This window comes from Zootermopsis nevadensis, unplaced genomic scaffold (assembly GCF_977971745.1).
Source record: "Zootermopsis nevadensis isolate Lab colony 2312 unplaced genomic scaffold, Znev_1.0 Znev_ptg000022l, whole genome shotgun sequence".
Taxonomy (NCBI): Eukaryota; Metazoa; Arthropoda; class Insecta; order Blattodea; family Termopsidae; genus Zootermopsis; species Zootermopsis nevadensis.
In genome coordinates this window covers 9085299-9103271 of record NW_028259154.1, presented here as the reverse complement: position 1 = coordinate 9103271, position 17973 = coordinate 9085299, and the positions used below count along the sequence as shown (strand labels likewise).

Genomic DNA, 17973 nt, shown 5'->3' with positions numbered 1-17973 from the left:
AAGAGACTGACTTGAAAGAAAACAATTAGGCTGGAGTTATTACTGATTCCTTAACCAATTAGCCAATTTCGAATTTTAAAGTCCAAGACGGCTGAGAGTTCTGAAAAAGGTATGACTAATGATGCACTCTAAAGCAGCCTGTTCAATCTGACACCAACAATGACAGGAAATTCTTAAACTAGCCAATTCAGATCTTTTAATATGACTGAGAATTGTATTAGACCAGTATGAATTGACAATCTGAACAGTCACACTTACGTAGGATAATAGACTAAAACTGGAAATTTCTTTCCTTAACCTCAGAATTTAAAACCAAAATGTAGAATCGCAGAAATGACTTTAAAAGGCTATAAATATTTCACAAAATTTTCAGTCATACTAATTTGCTCTCTCAACCGATACTTGGTCTCGCAGCAAACTAAAATAAATATAATACAAGGAGATATAATGTAAATGAGAAATGATTAGATTGCTTGAATTATTCTCATGATTATTTCTGTGAGAGTGTTAAGTTCATACATTACGCATTAATTAATTTAAAAATAACAAATGTCTTTTGGAAGGCACTGAATCCAACCGCCCCAACAGTCAAGCACCAGAAGAGGAAGATTGTGGAACATAACACTATTCACAAAAAGCTTGCAAAGGTGAGGTTAGGAGTGCTAGTAGCTGTGAAAGTAAGAAAAAAGGAAAGGAAGTAATATAATAGCAGAGAAGATTGCTAAAATATTTAGAGCACTTACCGGTCCTGGAATGTCGTGGATGTTAGACAGAAGCAGCGCATGGTTGTTGTCATTTCCCTGCAGCACTCCGCCCCCCTTCCTCTGCAACTGCAGTGAAATCACGTCAGTAAGAAGGCACCATTGAATCATGGGTACGGAACTAACTGAACTGACTGGCGTACCTACTCGATGAATGACCATCACACTAAATTAAATTACTCGAACAAATAGACTGCTTAATGAACACGAATGAACTAATTCACAAGCTATATGAAGAAATAATTAATTGAGACTGAATACTTAATTAATTTACTGATGTATGGACTGCCATATTAGTAACTAGTAAACTAAATACGTGGCTAATAAATTCATTAAGTGATGACTAACCGAGTCAAATAATGCTATAAATTAATGACTAAATAAGAATCTCAATAACGTAATGGCCGAATGGCGAAGTAACTGGAGGACTAACTCAGTAATTTATTTAGTTCTTAAATGTCTTACTAACGAAATTAGTCAATGAACTACTTTTCCTACACTACTTGAGGTTATGTACAACAGATTAAGTTATCTTATGTACACTAAAAATACATTGGTCCCAGAACAACTTGTCTTCAGGGACGATATGACCTTAAAATTAACAAAATGTGTTAAAATATATTAAAAAAAAATGCATGTTGGAAAATTTTCTGTGCTTCGACAACAGCTTTTCACTCTAAATCGTGAAATGTTCTTAATTTAATTACATTTCTATGGTATTCAAGCAATAGCTACAATGGTTCAGATCCTGTCTAACACAAAAAACAAAAGGTAATAGAAATAAAATTGTCTAAAATCAGAATTTTTTCTGAAAATGGGGGACAATATAACATGGAGTTCCCCAAGGGATAATTCTAAGGCCTTTGTTTTCCATAACAAACATAAATAACATTCCTCCAACAATAAATACTTAAACAGACTCATAATATTTTCTAATAATATAAATATCATATCTAGTTAAAATTCTGATGATTTCTTTACAACATCAAACATTCGTACTCATCGCCGTGAGAACCTGAAATCCTACAATACAGAATAACATTAATGTAGGATAATTGCTAATTACGTATATGACATTCAAAATGGAGACAGAAAACAATTATAATGAAATGGATAATTGATCTATGTTTATATTATGGCAAAGTTAACACAATTAATTTCAGAGTGAAAGATTCCTACATTCGTATTTGCATTGTGTTTGAAGTATCGCTCACCCTGGGCACTGCGTGACCTTGGCGTTCGTGTTCCCGCTGGTCCAACATGTCCCTGAACTCTCGACAGCGTTGTCCCTCAGCCTCACGCCGGTACACCAGCTCGTCGAACCGGGATCGATCCTCTGGCAGGACAACTTCCCGCAGTTCGGTGAGGAGGGTATACTGTGGCACGGAAAACTGCCATGTCAGTAGCGCAAGAGAATTGGGAAGACAGAGAAACAGAGAAATGGGGGTTGGGAGCAGGGAGAAAGAAGGAATTAAGAAATAAAAATGAAACAAAGGGAAGAAACAATGAAGGTGATGAAGAGAGAAAGGATTATAAAAATTGACAACAGATGACAATGAATACTTTACGACTTTTCTTAAATATTGGAATTTTTTAAATTGTGATAAAATTCGGCGCATTTAACTTTAGCTTGAAGTTGTGAGGGACAGTGAGTGTTAGATACATTGGTTTTCGAATTCTAACAGAATAGGACGATTCAGTCATAACAACGAACAAATCATAAACTACCTGGTTTTGATAAAATTCTTTAGGTCTATAATTAACCTGCACTAAAATTTATGTAACGGAATAGTATTTTACCTATTTCCAACACACGAACACGTAATTATAACCATTTTCCTCTCCGTCTCCCGAACAATTGGTCTCATTCTGATTAAATTCAGCATAATTAACGTATACTGAAAGTAATTAATGTCAACTGGCATTGCTAGTACGTGCGGATGAAGGGCACTGACAAGGCAGGCGCTCTATAGTCCTCCTTTACCTTCTCAGGTGTGTTGAGCAGTTCAAGTAACACCGCCACGAAGGCCTCGATGGTCATCTGTCTGGCCGAGTACTCCTCCTGGTAGTAGGCCAAGGTGGTGAACTCGCTCTTCTTCAAGACGACTCTTGCCTTTTCTTCGACCATCTGCAGTGCAGGCGAGCGGGGCTTCCGTGCGCCACGGCTACACAGCGCACAGTTTGTCAATTTCATCACTCTACTGGGGGCCAAACTCTTAAGATGGCTCACAGTATTACAAATTAATAATTTAAAAGATACCAGTATGAACATGAATAAGCAATGCATTCCAATTTTGCAACATTCCAATCGTTACACATACTTATATCAACTAACTGGAGCAGAGACCTTTCTGATACGTTGATGTACGCTCAGTTATCATGAAACTCCTAGCCATTTGTTAAAATATACATTAACGTGTATACAAGAGCCTAACAAAAGTCCCTATCCTGAACTAGTATCCAGTCCACATTCGCAAAACATATTTCCCTGAGACACATTTTAATATTATCCTCCCATCAACGCCTTGGTCTTCCGATAGGTCTCTTTCCTTACTTCTATAAACACGTGTGTTGTACTAACAAACGTAGTAATATGACTGCTTAATGATCAGTTGAGATATGAATTCCTATCTGTTGTAGAAAACAAAACCTATAAATACTTGGGCATTATTTACTAAATTTAGCTTAGATTAAATTATTCTGGGTAATCTTTATATTTAATTCAGCTTTAAACATTTCAATAATTTGTATTAAGTCCAAATAACCATTCAACAAACAAAGAATTCATCGCTGAAATGATTCGAAGACGCTCCTCGTCTATTGACCATATTTTTGTTATGAAGAATGCTCTCTTTTGGATTGTAGCGCCGTGAAGTCTGGTAGAAGTTTACCAACGTTTCAGGGGTCCATGCTGCCTCATCATCAGCAGCAAGGACCTTTAAACTTCGGTAAACGCTAACTACAACCCAGAAGACAGCCATCATCGTATTCATCGGCGTGAAAACTCAAATCTCATATTTTCGGCAAAGACTCTGAAATATTTGAAACTAAGTTTAAGCGATGGCGATTCTGGAATCATTCCAGGCTGTGGTGGCGCCTATGGTGGGGTCAGGAGGAGTCAATGTAGTGGGAGCCTGGAGTCAGGAAGTCGATTATGTGTTGGTGCGTTTGGTAGGGACCTAGTTTCAGTCGCCAAGAAGATTTCAAATTTAATTTACTTCATAAAAAGCTTTTATAAATTTTGTACTTCCAATGCGATCTGCGAAGATAATACTACAATAGATTGTATTACTGTTTAACAAAAAATGATTCACTCTCGTCTACCCTGAAGAGTTATTATACTAAAGAAATATATTAAAAGACTTCTAGTAAGTTATGTAGACTTCAATTCTTATCATATCTTATTTCAAAGCTACCCTAATTATGTAAATGTAAGAAAGTTTGGATTCAATTGGGTCACAGTAATCGAATATATGTATGGGTTTGAAGTTATTCAATTCGTTATTCATCTAGGAATGTTTTCGACAGAGAAAAAACCGTGCCCAGATGTTGCTGATGAAACCAGACTAAAGCCAATATATCTCATTTCAACGAAAAGGCCCTCCAGAGCTTCAAAAAGATTTATGCCAAAATATAGACCAACTTAAGCACAATAAAGATAAATATACAATGACACTTGCATAAATCTGAAACAAGACAGTAAATGTACACGTGGTGTAACAATTCTTGAACTTTTGCCACAATTTGACTTTAGCGATTGGCGTCAGGTGACAGATGGACAGCTGCAGATTCCCCAAGTAATCTCAGTAATGAAAGTAGGCATGTCAACCAGTTAGTCAGTTGGGCACGCAGCAACTCATGAATGTGTTCATTTTGGGATCCCGTTACTACTGTCCGATTGTAACCATGAATAGAATTTATGGACAAATTATAGCAAAACTGAACACCAAATCTAAAACAGTTCTTAAGTTACCGTACACGAACGTTATGGGCAATTATTCCCAGAAATGTAAGTATATCAGCATTCCCTCCCCCCACAATATTCAGGAAACACTAGAAATAATTATAAACTATAAAATTTCGGGCGATCATCCACGTTCAGAACCCCGATGATGGCGACAAAGATGGTCCCCGAAACATAGGTTTCGTCTTTTTTATTGATTTACGTCTCCGCGAAAACTTCAAATAATAAATTATAAACTAATTTACCGAAACTGTCGTTGCCATAAAAATTCTATGAAGGCAACAGGAAAGTTGTGGCTTTATGAACGTACCCACACAGGTCTGGTAAATGAATACACCCACAGAGTTCCGGTTGAACATACCCCGGGCTGTGAGACTCCCAGGGCTGCACGTCGTCGTACGCCGTGCAGGAGTGCGGCACCTTGCCCACGTCGCGAACTGTGAGAGTCATTCGTTTATGGAACTTGAGCTGATTTACCGCTTCGTCATGAGTCACATCCAGGAACGATTGTCCGTTAACCTCCAGGATCTGGTCGCCGATCTGAAAGACACAGTGCCAATGGTTACTCCAATGATTTTGAAGATGGCTGTATGCATTGTGGGATGTTGTATCGTGAAGTGTTGTCGATAATGACCGACGTTTCAGAGGAGCTTATTACCTCCATCATGAATAAAGTCATTTTCTGGGACGTTGAAATCGTGTAGCCTGATAGAGGCAATAAGTTCCTCTAAAACGTCCTTCAATATCTACCCGACTGTAAGGCGCAACATTTCAGAAGACCGCCATCTTCATACACGTCGCCTTGGAAATCTCACATCTCACCGAGTGAATTTATTTAGTTCCCACAATAACAGAAACATTTTATAACAAATACATTCAATTCTTTTGTGAATCTAAACAAATTACTTCATGTTCTACTGGAGGGGGATACGAAAATAACATACAGTCTAGCTTTGATCTCAATAATTTTAAAGATTTTTTGACATGTCGTGCCTGTTACTCAGTCTCTTTGTTTGTATGCTCAACTGATATTTTCTATTTTTACGAAACAATATATAAAATCCTGACAAACATCGTCTGAAGTTGCTACTTAAGATGGTACTGTAAAGGGCGATGTTCTTGGATCCAGGGATAATTCTTGTTATGTTAGGTACTCAACGATAACTATAGAATGGTAATGTCTATGATAATTTTTCGGGGAACAGCGAAATGTAAACATCTGCCTAAATGCCCAGGGCACTCAGGTACTTGATAAAATAAAGGAAAAACCACATGTCTGACAAGCACGGTAATAAATATTGTGTCACTGCCTTTAAAACAGTGATGTTTTGTGCCTTTAGTTACAGATTTGTATTTTTAATAATTCACCATTCGCCCAGCTCTCTTCGAACTTTCAAGTAATAATGAATTTCTGATGACAAGATAATAAGCCTGTCGATACATAGTCTGGTGATAATGCTGTATAATTTGAAGTTTTCACGGCGGTGAGTCTGAAGATGGCTGTCTTCTGGATTGTTGTGCTGTGTAGTCTGGTAGAAGTTTACCGATGTTTCAGAAGTCCTTGCTGCGTCCATCATCAGGGCGATGAGTAAACCGCGCGGCTTACTCATAGCTCTGATAATAGAGGCAGCAAGGACCTCTGTCGGTAAACTTCTAGCAACCTAAGCGGAGCAACAACCCATAAGACAGTCATCTTCTGGTGATAGAGCTGCTGTTTTAAGCCACCAGCCAAAATTTTGCATTTCCCGCACTGCTGATATGGCTGGGATTAACATAGAATGCGAGGAGGCACTTTCCGAACTTACAAATACAAACCACGTAGTTTAAGAACGCGAGCACGACCTTTAAGAGATTTGTGTACGACTGAGTACGATAATAACATACAGGCGTGTGGTATATATACATACTCCCCACAAAAAGGTATTTGGAAAATATTTGTACTCAAAATAAGTTTTCTCTCTTGTTTATTTAGAATACGCCGTATCCTGCATAGATCTGTTTGTTTTAAATTAAACAGGACCTGCATAAACATCAATGTTTGCTTATAGCCTAACATGGACCACTATGTAAAATTAGTGCAAAAGTATCGAGGATAGGAAGTAGAGAGAGGTTTACAATTATTATAAATAATCATTATTTAAATGAATATGCCTCCGATTCGAGATTTTGGAGCTTAACCGGTAAAAGTTACATAGAATGTCCTGCCACATATGTAAATCAAATCTGTTAAAGAAACTACAGAAGATAAAAACAGTAATGCAGTTATTAACCAAGTATGAAGCTTTCGATACTTCGGATATAGATTAAGTACAGAATATAGATAAAAAAATATTGGAGCAATTCACTGTGGGCTCTACAGAGCAATTGTACTATTTAAAAATTCAGGAAGGAAATAAACTAATGTTTAAAAATTTTATAAATATTCTGCACTTAAATTTGTTAATAATTTGTGTACATTAATAACCTGTTTCAGCCAGATAAGTTTATTCATAAGGGACACAGTTTCAGTGGGTTAATCTCTGAAAATGATACAGCATTGTTAAATAACCCAAACATCAATGACAAAATGCTTATAAACATCGTGAAAGTTATCAAAATAACTGATTTCTGTACATTTAAGAATTCAAAGATGGTTAGGCCTACAGTCGATTAAACTTCTGACAAAGGAGATCCCGAGTAGCCAGTTGTATGGAAAAAAGTAATTCTTGAGAAATTAATATCCACTCACTCAGATGAATCCATATCACAACATCAAACCCTCTTCCTTCAAGATCCATTTTAATGTTATTTTCACATTTATGCTTAGGACATACAAGTGATTTCTTCGGGTCAGATTTTTCAAATAAACATGTATTGTATTTTATCATATGTACTCATTTTACCACCATGATAACATTCGGTAAAAATTACAAAACCCATCAATATGCGAGTTTGTCCGGGATTCTTAAACTTCCTCACTCTGAGGACCGAGTATTCTCCTCAGTACGCCCAATTCTCAAGCACTCTCAAACTACGATATAAGCTAGTTACACTTTAATTTTTAACTTCTAGGTTTCGCACGAAAAGGCAGATATTCTGAACTGAAAAAAGCAAATATTACCCTTCTAAAAAACATTTGAAAAAAATTAAGAAACCCTCATTATGAACTGCGTGTGGTTTAGTAAGATCAATCCAGACTTGCAGTAATATAATCCAATGTTCATTTCTCTTATCAGCAATGACAGTAAGAAACTCGAAATGAAAAGGTCATAGGATAACAGAAACCTGCTGATTTATGGTATAGGAACGAAGCTCGTGTTACGAATCGAATATCTGTCATCACAGTGACCATGTATCTATCTCTTACGTTTTGATTGACAAAGATTAATGGTTCGGCAGTCACTGATCAAACAGAGGAATCGGTACACGAGTTCATGCCAACTTCTGTCAGAACAACTACTAAAATATAGGCGACAGATGGGTGCCGAAAGTTTCAATGTTAACTTTAACGGATCAGAAACATATCCTCGATGTCAAACAAACACCACGTCATACTCGTTAGGTATCAGATAATAATTTCGGCCAGAAAACGGGTTGATCAGTTCGATCCCAGCCTCTCTGTCTCTCGCAATGTAAATAATTGTATATCAAAACACAATGCCATAATACAGGTCAAGGTCACTTGCTTTCACAACCTTTTCATCACATCTGTCAATAAAGTTGGCTGTAATTCTGGGTTATTGAGTCGTGAAATTTGGTGGACATTTATAGACGTTTTAGATATTCTTGCTGCTTCCATCATCAGGACGATCTACTTTAATAATAACTTCCACTCCTAAGTCTCCCAAATGGTTTCGTAACTTCTGGCTTCCCAAATCAAATTTTGTACGCGACATTTCTCATCTTACTAGTGCATATTAAATGCTCAAGTTCGCTGGTCAAATTAAACCATTTCTGTGTTAATTTTCAATTTAAAAACATTATTATTTTCTGGTCAGAGACGTCCGACAAACGGACAAACGGCTGAAAGAAACAGTTTTAATTGTAAAGAGAACAGGCCAAGTTGATTAAATAATTTGCACTCCTAAAAAAACACACAAATCGCCGACCTTAACTGTTGACAGGAGTCAAATCTTATCGGACATGAAGTGCATTTAGACCACTAGGTCCAATTTACCTAACCGTATATATCATGCATAGTACGCAAAGCATTAATAAAGTCCAGCTGCATACAGAACTAAGTATTTTTATTGTAAGTTGGAGTTATTTTCATATTCTATTTTTCATTTGTGTAGCAAACTAAATGTTCCTGGCAGAAAGGGACAGAACCTAAAATAAATGTCACTACGTTGGTGTACGGGGGGAGAGAGAGGGTAAGAGCTCTTACTTGGTGATGTACTTGTTCTGCGAACTGCTAAGCGTTTTAAAGCATTCCACAATGTTTTACTTGAAGAGAATTTATTCAGAAATTAATTTTAAAACTTCAAAGCCTCCGCTAGAATTGAGGTGCCACAGATCTGGTACCGAAAGATGATTGTGTTTAGATGGTTGATTCATTTGTCACGAAAGATCTCACTTTACTATATGAATAAACAAGATGGAAGAATAAACCATTCATCGAAATAACAAGTTAACCTAAGATACACAGATATAAAAGCTTAGATTTATAAAATAAAATAAATGAAACAAATCACCATAGTTTATTCGTTTGCCTAATGAACACAACAATATGACATTTTTAATAGTGTTTTTTTCTCAGGGAAAACATGGGCACATGTTCTATAGAAAATAAAAAACCACGGATTGGAAAATAGCGGACAAAATATTATTTATTGAGGCCGATCATTAATTAAGGGTACAACTGATAATTCAGTGATTTCTTTTCTCTCGAACAAATCCAAAACGATGTTAAAGACGATTTAGAAAGTTACAGACATTTCTTTAATTAATGTATAAAACAACAAAGCCACTCGATCGCTGAACAAACATTTGAGTAGGAATTGACGTTCGCGCCTATAAAATAGGAAAGAGCTTTGTGGTCATAGCTATTCAATCTTTGCTTTAGAATACATTACTACGACGAGATAATTAAATTAAATACGTCAGATTTTGGTCTAAGCCCATGATACAGTTGATTGAGCGAAAGTAAACATTATAAGATTCATAAGTAAAGTAAAGTTTGTCCCACTTTACGCCATGTAGGCGTTTGGGGGGAGTGGAGGTATAGCTCCTCTCTTCCTTGACCTCGACAGTAGATGGGGGTGAGTGGTCAGCATCACGCCCCGGCCGGCTTTACCCCCGGGAAAGGACCCCGGTACCCATTGTAGAGGAGGCTGGGTGGGCCCCAGAGCCGGTCTGGACGCAGAGGCTAGAGGAAAAATCCTCTGCCCCCGTCGGGGATCGAACCCCGGTCGTCCAGCCCGTAGCTAGTCACTATACTGACTGAGCTATCCCGGCTCATTTATAAGATAAGATTCATAGCAACTCATAAAGGAGGACAAACCCAGGGAAAACAAATTATGTAGGATTTGAGGTTTTCACGGCGGTGAGTCTGAAGATGGTTGTCTTCTGGGTTGTTGCGCCGTGTAGTCTGGCAGCATGGACCTCTGAAACGTCTACCAGATTATACGGCGCAACAACCTAGAAGACAGTCAGTCAGCTTCAAAACAGATTATGTTTCTCGTCACCGGAGTGCAGGGAAAAATTATGTAAATAGTAAAATTGTAAAATGTGGTAGAGTTCAGAGTTATTATTGTAGGTAAGAATCAAAATTGTATTCATGATGAAGTAAGGAGCAGAAATACTAGCTCGTATTCAGTTAAAAATGTTGGTTGGTGTAAAGCAAAGAACACAGTATTCGAAATTAATATTTCGACTTATGATAGAATAAATAATTGCAAGTTGAAGAAATATATATATGAGCTTTTTTATTTGTACTACGCTATGAATATTAGGTGATTAAATCTATTTATTTACTAATTATTTATGGTTTATTTAACGACGCTGTTAATAGCACATATCATAAATTAAATAATACAATATTATTAGATTGAAATGTTATTTTGACTGTTCAGCCAATGCGGTACTCAGAAAACTAACGAGCTATGTAATGGATGTCTGACGTTCTATTGTCGGTAATGGCAATGTAATTTCTCTCTTATATTTCTGTATGTAATAAAATATAGGTAAAAATTACGACGTAAAACTTTATTAAATGTGTTTTAAAATACATTTAACAATGTGTAAGGTCACGCAATTTATTACTGAAGCGTGATTAGCGTTATAAGAGAATTTGTAACGTTTAAAAGTTTATTTGCATTTCATCATTATCATTCTTAGGTTTTAAATATATTATTCGCCAGATGCCTATGATTAATTACGGTTCAAAAACAGACAAAACTTGCTTGGAAAACTGAATTGTATATGAAATTTTATTTTTAATAGAAATTAATTAACACTAATTAAGGTATTTATAAGGCACAGAAAACAACACGTAGAAAATCACATCTGACGCTGATGAGTTGTTGAACAATATTTTATATGCTTACAAATTTGTCACTGAAAACTTAACAAAGTTCTGTCACTAATCTAATCCACAACCTCTGCAGATTTTTGGTCCACTAAGCACTTAACAAAATAGTTGAATTCCCAGAGTTGCTATCTGGATGAAACAGAAGGACCTCTATCTGATTAATGGATTTGTATCGGCGATAAATAAACTGCAAGCCCAGCGAAACATTAAAACAACAAAGAAAGATATTTGAAAACTGTTACTTCACGAATTGAATATGATGTGGGAGCTTATATCGAGCTTAGTGATCGATTGTAAAAAATTCTTTAAGCAAATAATCTAGAATATGCCGAGAAAAATAATAAACTTCTATTCGATAAATTAAACAAACTATGTATAAAGAAAATTTGCATATAAAGACACAAAAATATGTTTTATTAAACAAGCGTGTTGACTGCAGTGGTTTTAATATGAGGACGACACAGTATTTTGGTAACACATCCAGAGGTCAGTACCTCATTAACACACAGATTAAAAATAAATTTATACCATATTAGTAATTTAATACTTATTTAACTACAGAATTTTCTCATGTCTTCTCGTATTCGCGATGACTACAAAATAGCCTATGCTGTCCGAGCAAAACTAGTTAGCCAAACCCTGATCTGTTACAAAGTAGGTAAGGTCAGCGGAATCTATAATAACCATAATGTCAACAAACAAAGTTGCGTATCGATTGTAGCTTCTTTCACGCATATGCGTGTGGCTGAAGCGATACTTGAAAATCAGTTAACAACCCCACGACCCACACAACTAGCGCGAGAGCCCCTATTGGAAATCGATATGGACTCGCAACATACTCGCCAGATGGCAGGGCGATGCATGGCTGATAGAAATGTAGTAGATGCATCACCGTGGGCATCTCTGTGGGAGAGATATTGACATCACTGTTTCTTTACAAAGGGAAAACTTGTAATACTGATTTTATCTTCAGATTAACGCCACAGATTATAAACAAGGGGTTTGATTTAAATTATAATAATTTATTGGCTTGAATTTCGATACTTCAAGTATCATACAATTTTTTGGTGATCTGAAAGAATCCATTTTATTCCTTTTATCTGATCGTGCTTCTGTCATCTAACAAAATATACGCATCAATATATTCACGTATATATATTAATAAATTTGAGTTCTGTATTCCCACTTCAGTGTATCAGACGTCGGTTTTGTAGAAACTCCTAAAATGAATTCTGTATTTCTTATACATCCCCAGATGGTAAGATTATGTATTACAAAATTTGTAAATCCTTTGTTTCTTTGTTCATTTGTAATCTGATGAATGGCAATTTAGTAGAATTTGATGATCTTACAGCGGCGATTATGAAAATGGTTGTCATGCGGGTTGTGGCGCCGTACAATCCAGAATATAACCATTTTCCAATGCAATTTATTTCGCGAATAAGTTATTGGTGTTATTATGTAGAATGGTAACTGTCTTTATGTGAAAACCCCAAACAGAAGGGTCAGATGTAGGTTTCGTGTCCCTAACTGTGCCACAAACCAAACTTCTTTTCAGCGTTAACATCTCATATTATTTTATTTAGTGTTCTGTCTGACGACAGGTCCATATGAACAGGATCCTTCCATCCTTTTCTCGGACTGGGACCTGTTCATATACGTTCTTGGCAGATGATCCAGAAGTAGTTTGCCATTGCCTTCTTCTGTGTGTGAATGGGATGCCACGGAGAAACCGGGGAAGCACCCGGAGGAAAACTCCGTGTTGCCTAGACCACGGCCAAGCCCAACACAAGTTATAAATTCGGGCACCGCCGGGAATCGAACCCGAGACCCCTGGATTACAAGGCCAGCATTCTAACCGCTAGACTTACTTGGAAATGAAACACGTATTAGAAGGCTGTTAAAAATTAAAGCAAAGTTTTGCCTGCTGGAATTAGCTATTTATTGGCCAATGAATCACTAAAGTGCAGATTTGTAAAGGAAACAAACGAAGTTTGTAATTTTAGAATGGTATTCAGTTTTGATGTGGTAGAAGGACGAAGTCGAGTGATGATTGGATGAGATAAGGCAAATTTGTCGTGTATTCTATGTGATGGTTATTCTACGAAATGGGAACAAATACTATAGGCGCATTCCGAAAGAACTGGGTTCGAATATTAGTAAGGTTCACTCATGCTGCAGGGTTCAATGATAATGCCTGGCAGTGCTTCAGAAACATTATTATACTCATATTGTTGAAACTAACAATACCACGGGAAACGCGAAGCATTTAGTCCTTTAAGTAGGATGACTGATCCAGATTATTTAATAATTCTCTTTAAACAGCAGATATTATGTATCATCAAATGGGAGTGATTAAAAATGGTTAACTGGAAAAAATCCTACAGTAAATCTAACTTATTTAAGGCATTATAGTAACATTTAAGAACGCCGAAAAACTTCATTCATGATTGCTGATCTTCAGACTCTCAGCCTGCCAAGTAAGATCCCTCAAATGAGTGATGAAAATTTCAAAATTAACCCTTATAATTACCGTCACGTGTTAGTAGAAGGTGTACTATTTTCTGTTGTGGGGCTTCTCGTTAAACGTTTTGATATGACACAAAAAGTAAACTACATTGCACAATTGCATTAAATGAGCGCATAATGAGATTGTGTCTGTCCGTCTACCTGACTATCCATGTGTCCACTTATTCTCTGAATACATTCACAATTGAGAACGAATTTAATTTTAGTGCGTACATATAGCCTGTAATATTACTTTACATGAAAACTTAATGTAACTTTATCGAAATTCTCAAAAAAACCGGCTCATCATACTAATTAGTCCATGCCATGAAGTACAGAGCTAATTAAAATAGAACTACATTTTTAGATGTGGTCAATATTTAAAGAAACACAAGGAAATTGTTTATTACTATAATAACTGATTATCAAAGCCGATGAGATATAAATTGTAAAGAGAACATTTAGAAATTATTCCTCACTCATTGCAGTACACCTTACTATTTTTAAGCAAGTGGAATTTAAATCACGGTATGAAACGTTAATAATTATAAATTATAATAACGATAACATAAAATAAATCTTCAACTATCGGTAAAATGGAGTCACGGCAGGGGTCCCAGAAATAAGATTCAAAGTCTAACAGCGGTTAAAAATAACCTACCAATTAAAATACTAACTCAGATCCAAAACAGAGTGCAGGAAATTTCCGCATGACCTGGGACAATTTCACTTTGTATTGAGACAATGAAGCGTCCTGCGTTATCTTGGACGAGGTAATCGCTAATAAGAGATGACAGGTCCGCGTGCACGAACAACCTTCTCTTACCTGCCGGCATGCAATTCGAGAGGAACTGGTTTGCATTTCATTAACAACCTACCACCTTCTCCTCCTCGCAAAAAGAAAATTAAGTTCGAAGGGATACAATGAAGATAGCTGTCTTCTGGATTATTACGCCGCGTAGTCTGGTAAAAGTTTACCGACGTTTGAGGGGTCACCCTGATGAATGAGGCATCAAGGACCTCTGAAACGTAAACTCACCGCCGTGAAGACTTCAAATTGTACAAGGGAAATAATGACAAAATTTTCTCCTAATGCATGGATAAGAAATTAAACTAAGTGCGTCAGTTCTAAAAATAAACCAACAAGAATGAAGTTCGAATGTTCGTTAGTTACCGTGTTCAGATAATAATTATTTACGAACAAATTCGTATACTTATGTAACTATACATTTATCTGTACCATAACTGATCTGCTCTGACCTATTTCAGGCAATGTTTCCCGTCTTCAGACTACTGCCTGTATATTATTATACTATTACTAAATTACTGTTATACTCTGCTATATTTTATTAACATTAAAAATTAGGCTAAAATGAGTTAACATTAAAGTGACTATACATTGCATTGTATCTAAACTTGGGCTATCATATTATCCGTCCCCTGAACAATATTGTTTGATTGCAATTGTCTACTTTTTTACATCATTTTGTAATGTTATTTTATATTTTATATTATTCTATTCTACTTGTGGTTAAATATGTCAAGTACCTGGTCTACAGTTATCAACTGAAAATAACATTCACAGTTAATATTTCTTCACGTATAACTCTACAGGCATAAAACATTAACTAAAGAACAAATGCTTTTATCAATGCAGGAAAAAACCCATTATTCGTATAAGTCCTTTATTATACAAACAATTCAGATAAATTCTATTGTTTTTAAACGAGTTACTAGCACTTTAATGTTTGAGATCATAACTGCTTGCAAACAAGGCGAGCGTAGAAATTTTTCTCCGTGCATTGTCCACGCCTTCGAGACGAGTTTTTGAAGAGTAACAACCTTGTTTTAGAGAACGTTTTATTTATTAACTGTTGAACAGAGTGTGAAGAATAAGAAGCAGAAAGATGGAAATTAAGATAAACAGAAGGGTTACAAATAAGCTGATGAAGATTAAAAATATTATAAAATTAATATAACTATAACAATGGATTAGTATGCTGAATGAACTGCTGCTAATGGTAGCTATAATTTACATGAAATAAGTTTTAGGTCAAGTTCGACCAGCATTGAAATTATCGTGTCTCTTTCTTTCCTTCCACCGAAATTAATACGCCCACTATTGCTTGAATAGTGATCCTGTAGGCTATTCGGCTACGCGTAATAAGAAACTCCTTCAGTTGTACATTCATACAAAAAGCGAAACTCGAGAGCTGGAGAAGTTGCCGAGACGATCGATAGAATGCGCTCAGAACACAAGTCTCGTATAAAGTTGTTTTCAAAACGACGTAGATCCCCAGAAGAAGGGCGAAAGAATAACAGCACATGGAAATGTACTTCTGCGAAGCAGCTCATTAAATTTCCCCTAGACCACTGTACAGTTGCAACAAGGTGATAAAAATGGGGAGTAAAATTTTAACTTTTGAAATCCGTCTCTCAAGAACTTCATACTATTAACAAAGGTTATTTAATGACTTCGTAGATGTTGGCCCCCCCTGGATTATAACGCCTTGTGCTTGTAGGTATAGTAGCCTCCACCGTTTTTGGCCGCTGACCTTGTAAGAAAAGCCCAGTATGCGAACCTCTCAATGAAGTAAGGAAGGAGTTTTCGTCAGTCAGTACAGTCTGTGTCAGTGCAGCAGTGTGGAAGCCTGATAATTGTTGTCTTGTGACTGTGCTGTGTTAACAACATGCCACCTGTTCGTTGCAATCTCCTTTCTGGTCACTGATTACGCCTCGATTCACAACACTCAGACAGACAAACCACCGACGTCTAACTCAAAGAAGGACGAAATGAAAGCCTCGCTATTGGAAATTAACATCCCATTTTGTGACAACGTGTTGAAAGCCCAACTGTACGATTTAATCAAATTAAATAAGTCAAAGCACAAATGTTATTTGATTGATCAGAGTTTGGCAGACATAGAACGTACTGTGCTGAGACTTCCGCCGTACCATCCCGATTTAAACCCCGTTGAACTTATTTGGGCGGGTGTAAAACAATTTGTTGCAAGCACGAACACAACATTTAAAATTAAGGTCGTCGAGCATCTGTGTCGCCAGAAATTGGACAAGAGGAATGAGATAATGAATGTCAGCATGTGGAGAAACTAGAAGAAATTTATTATGAGCAAGAAGGCATAATCGAAAACGCTATTGAACGTATTATAATTGAAGATAATGGAGTGGACAGCACCAGCGGCAGTGATGAATCGAGTGATATGTCAGGAGTGAAAGAATTGGAAGAGGACCGAAGAGCTGTGAATAAGATAAAATTATCTAATAATCTCTGCAGTGCTAATTTTCTAGTAATGTGTAGTGTAGCGAAATCGACTTTCCTGTGTTAAATATCGTGGTGATATTTTATTTGGAGTGTACTGTACGCGACCTGCTGCCATCCCTTCCAGTAAACTTCTGGTAAGTGACTCGCTCCGAGGTTCCAATTCACACAGTTCAGAGACCAAAAACGCTGACGGCACCTTTAGAGACCAACGTTTCAAATGAAAATACTTTTTCCATCTTCAAAGCTGACATGTTTATCTGAAAATGCTTATATTTACATACAAGTCACACAGCTTTACAACAGACGAGGTCAACATCTTATCCGTCATGAGAACCTCAGATCTCACTAAATGACTTCTCTACCAAATTTTGTCAATATTTATAGTTCTATACTGATAGAGAGGTATGCGGAAGACAGTACACGTCACTACGGAAATAATTCAATTATTCAATTAGTGACTGGCAAAACATTCACTTGAAAATCAAGTCCAGAATGGTCATTTAAAAGTAACTTTTATTAATTGCTGTTTTATCCATTACACTGGTTGTCCCGAATACTATGAAAAGTGAACGGTGGATGTAAATGAAAGGTTATAATTAACCTTTACTAAAGAAATCTATTGGTTTTAACATTCCGGTGAATTGACATTAAAACCACGTAAGCAACAGTGTGATCTGCATCCATTTCTGATGTCGTATTTATATGCTAATATCTGTGTGGGAAGGAAGAAGTTGTACACCGCAAAAAGAGATCGATCTTAATTATTCTCGCTTTATCGGATGCGAGCCTCTAGTAGGCGGTGATATAATTTTGTTTCACTGATGGTGAAACGCCGCTCCGTAAAAAATCAATGATTCTGTCCTCATTTTTATTTTGAGACGAACTTAAATACCTTGACATTTTGTTAGTTTACTTCCTGTATACCTTAATAACACGGTCCTAGCTT

The 17973-nt window shown here is 36.5% G+C and overlaps 1 protein-coding gene across 10 annotated transcripts in view; it reads right to left on the bottom strand.

The window, feature by feature from the left end:
* dysc (whirlin protein dyschronic) overlaps positions 1-17973 on the bottom strand; it is a 250246-nt gene that overhangs the window by 105294 nt on the left and 126979 nt on the right. For 9 of the 10 annotated variants that reach the window (XM_087353900.1, XM_087353899.1, XM_087353902.1 and 6 more), the window contains exons 6-9: positions 5036-5265; positions 2746-2926; positions 1976-2137; positions 744-830 (exon numbers count right to left, since the gene is read on the bottom strand). In XM_087353900.1, coding sequence (XP_087210026.1) covers positions 744-830; positions 1976-2137; positions 2746-2926; positions 5036-5265 — 660 coding nt within the window. The remainder of the gene's footprint in view (positions 1-743; positions 831-1975; positions 2138-2745; positions 2927-5035; positions 5266-17973) is intronic. The other variant, XM_087353901.1, reaches the window with a different exon arrangement.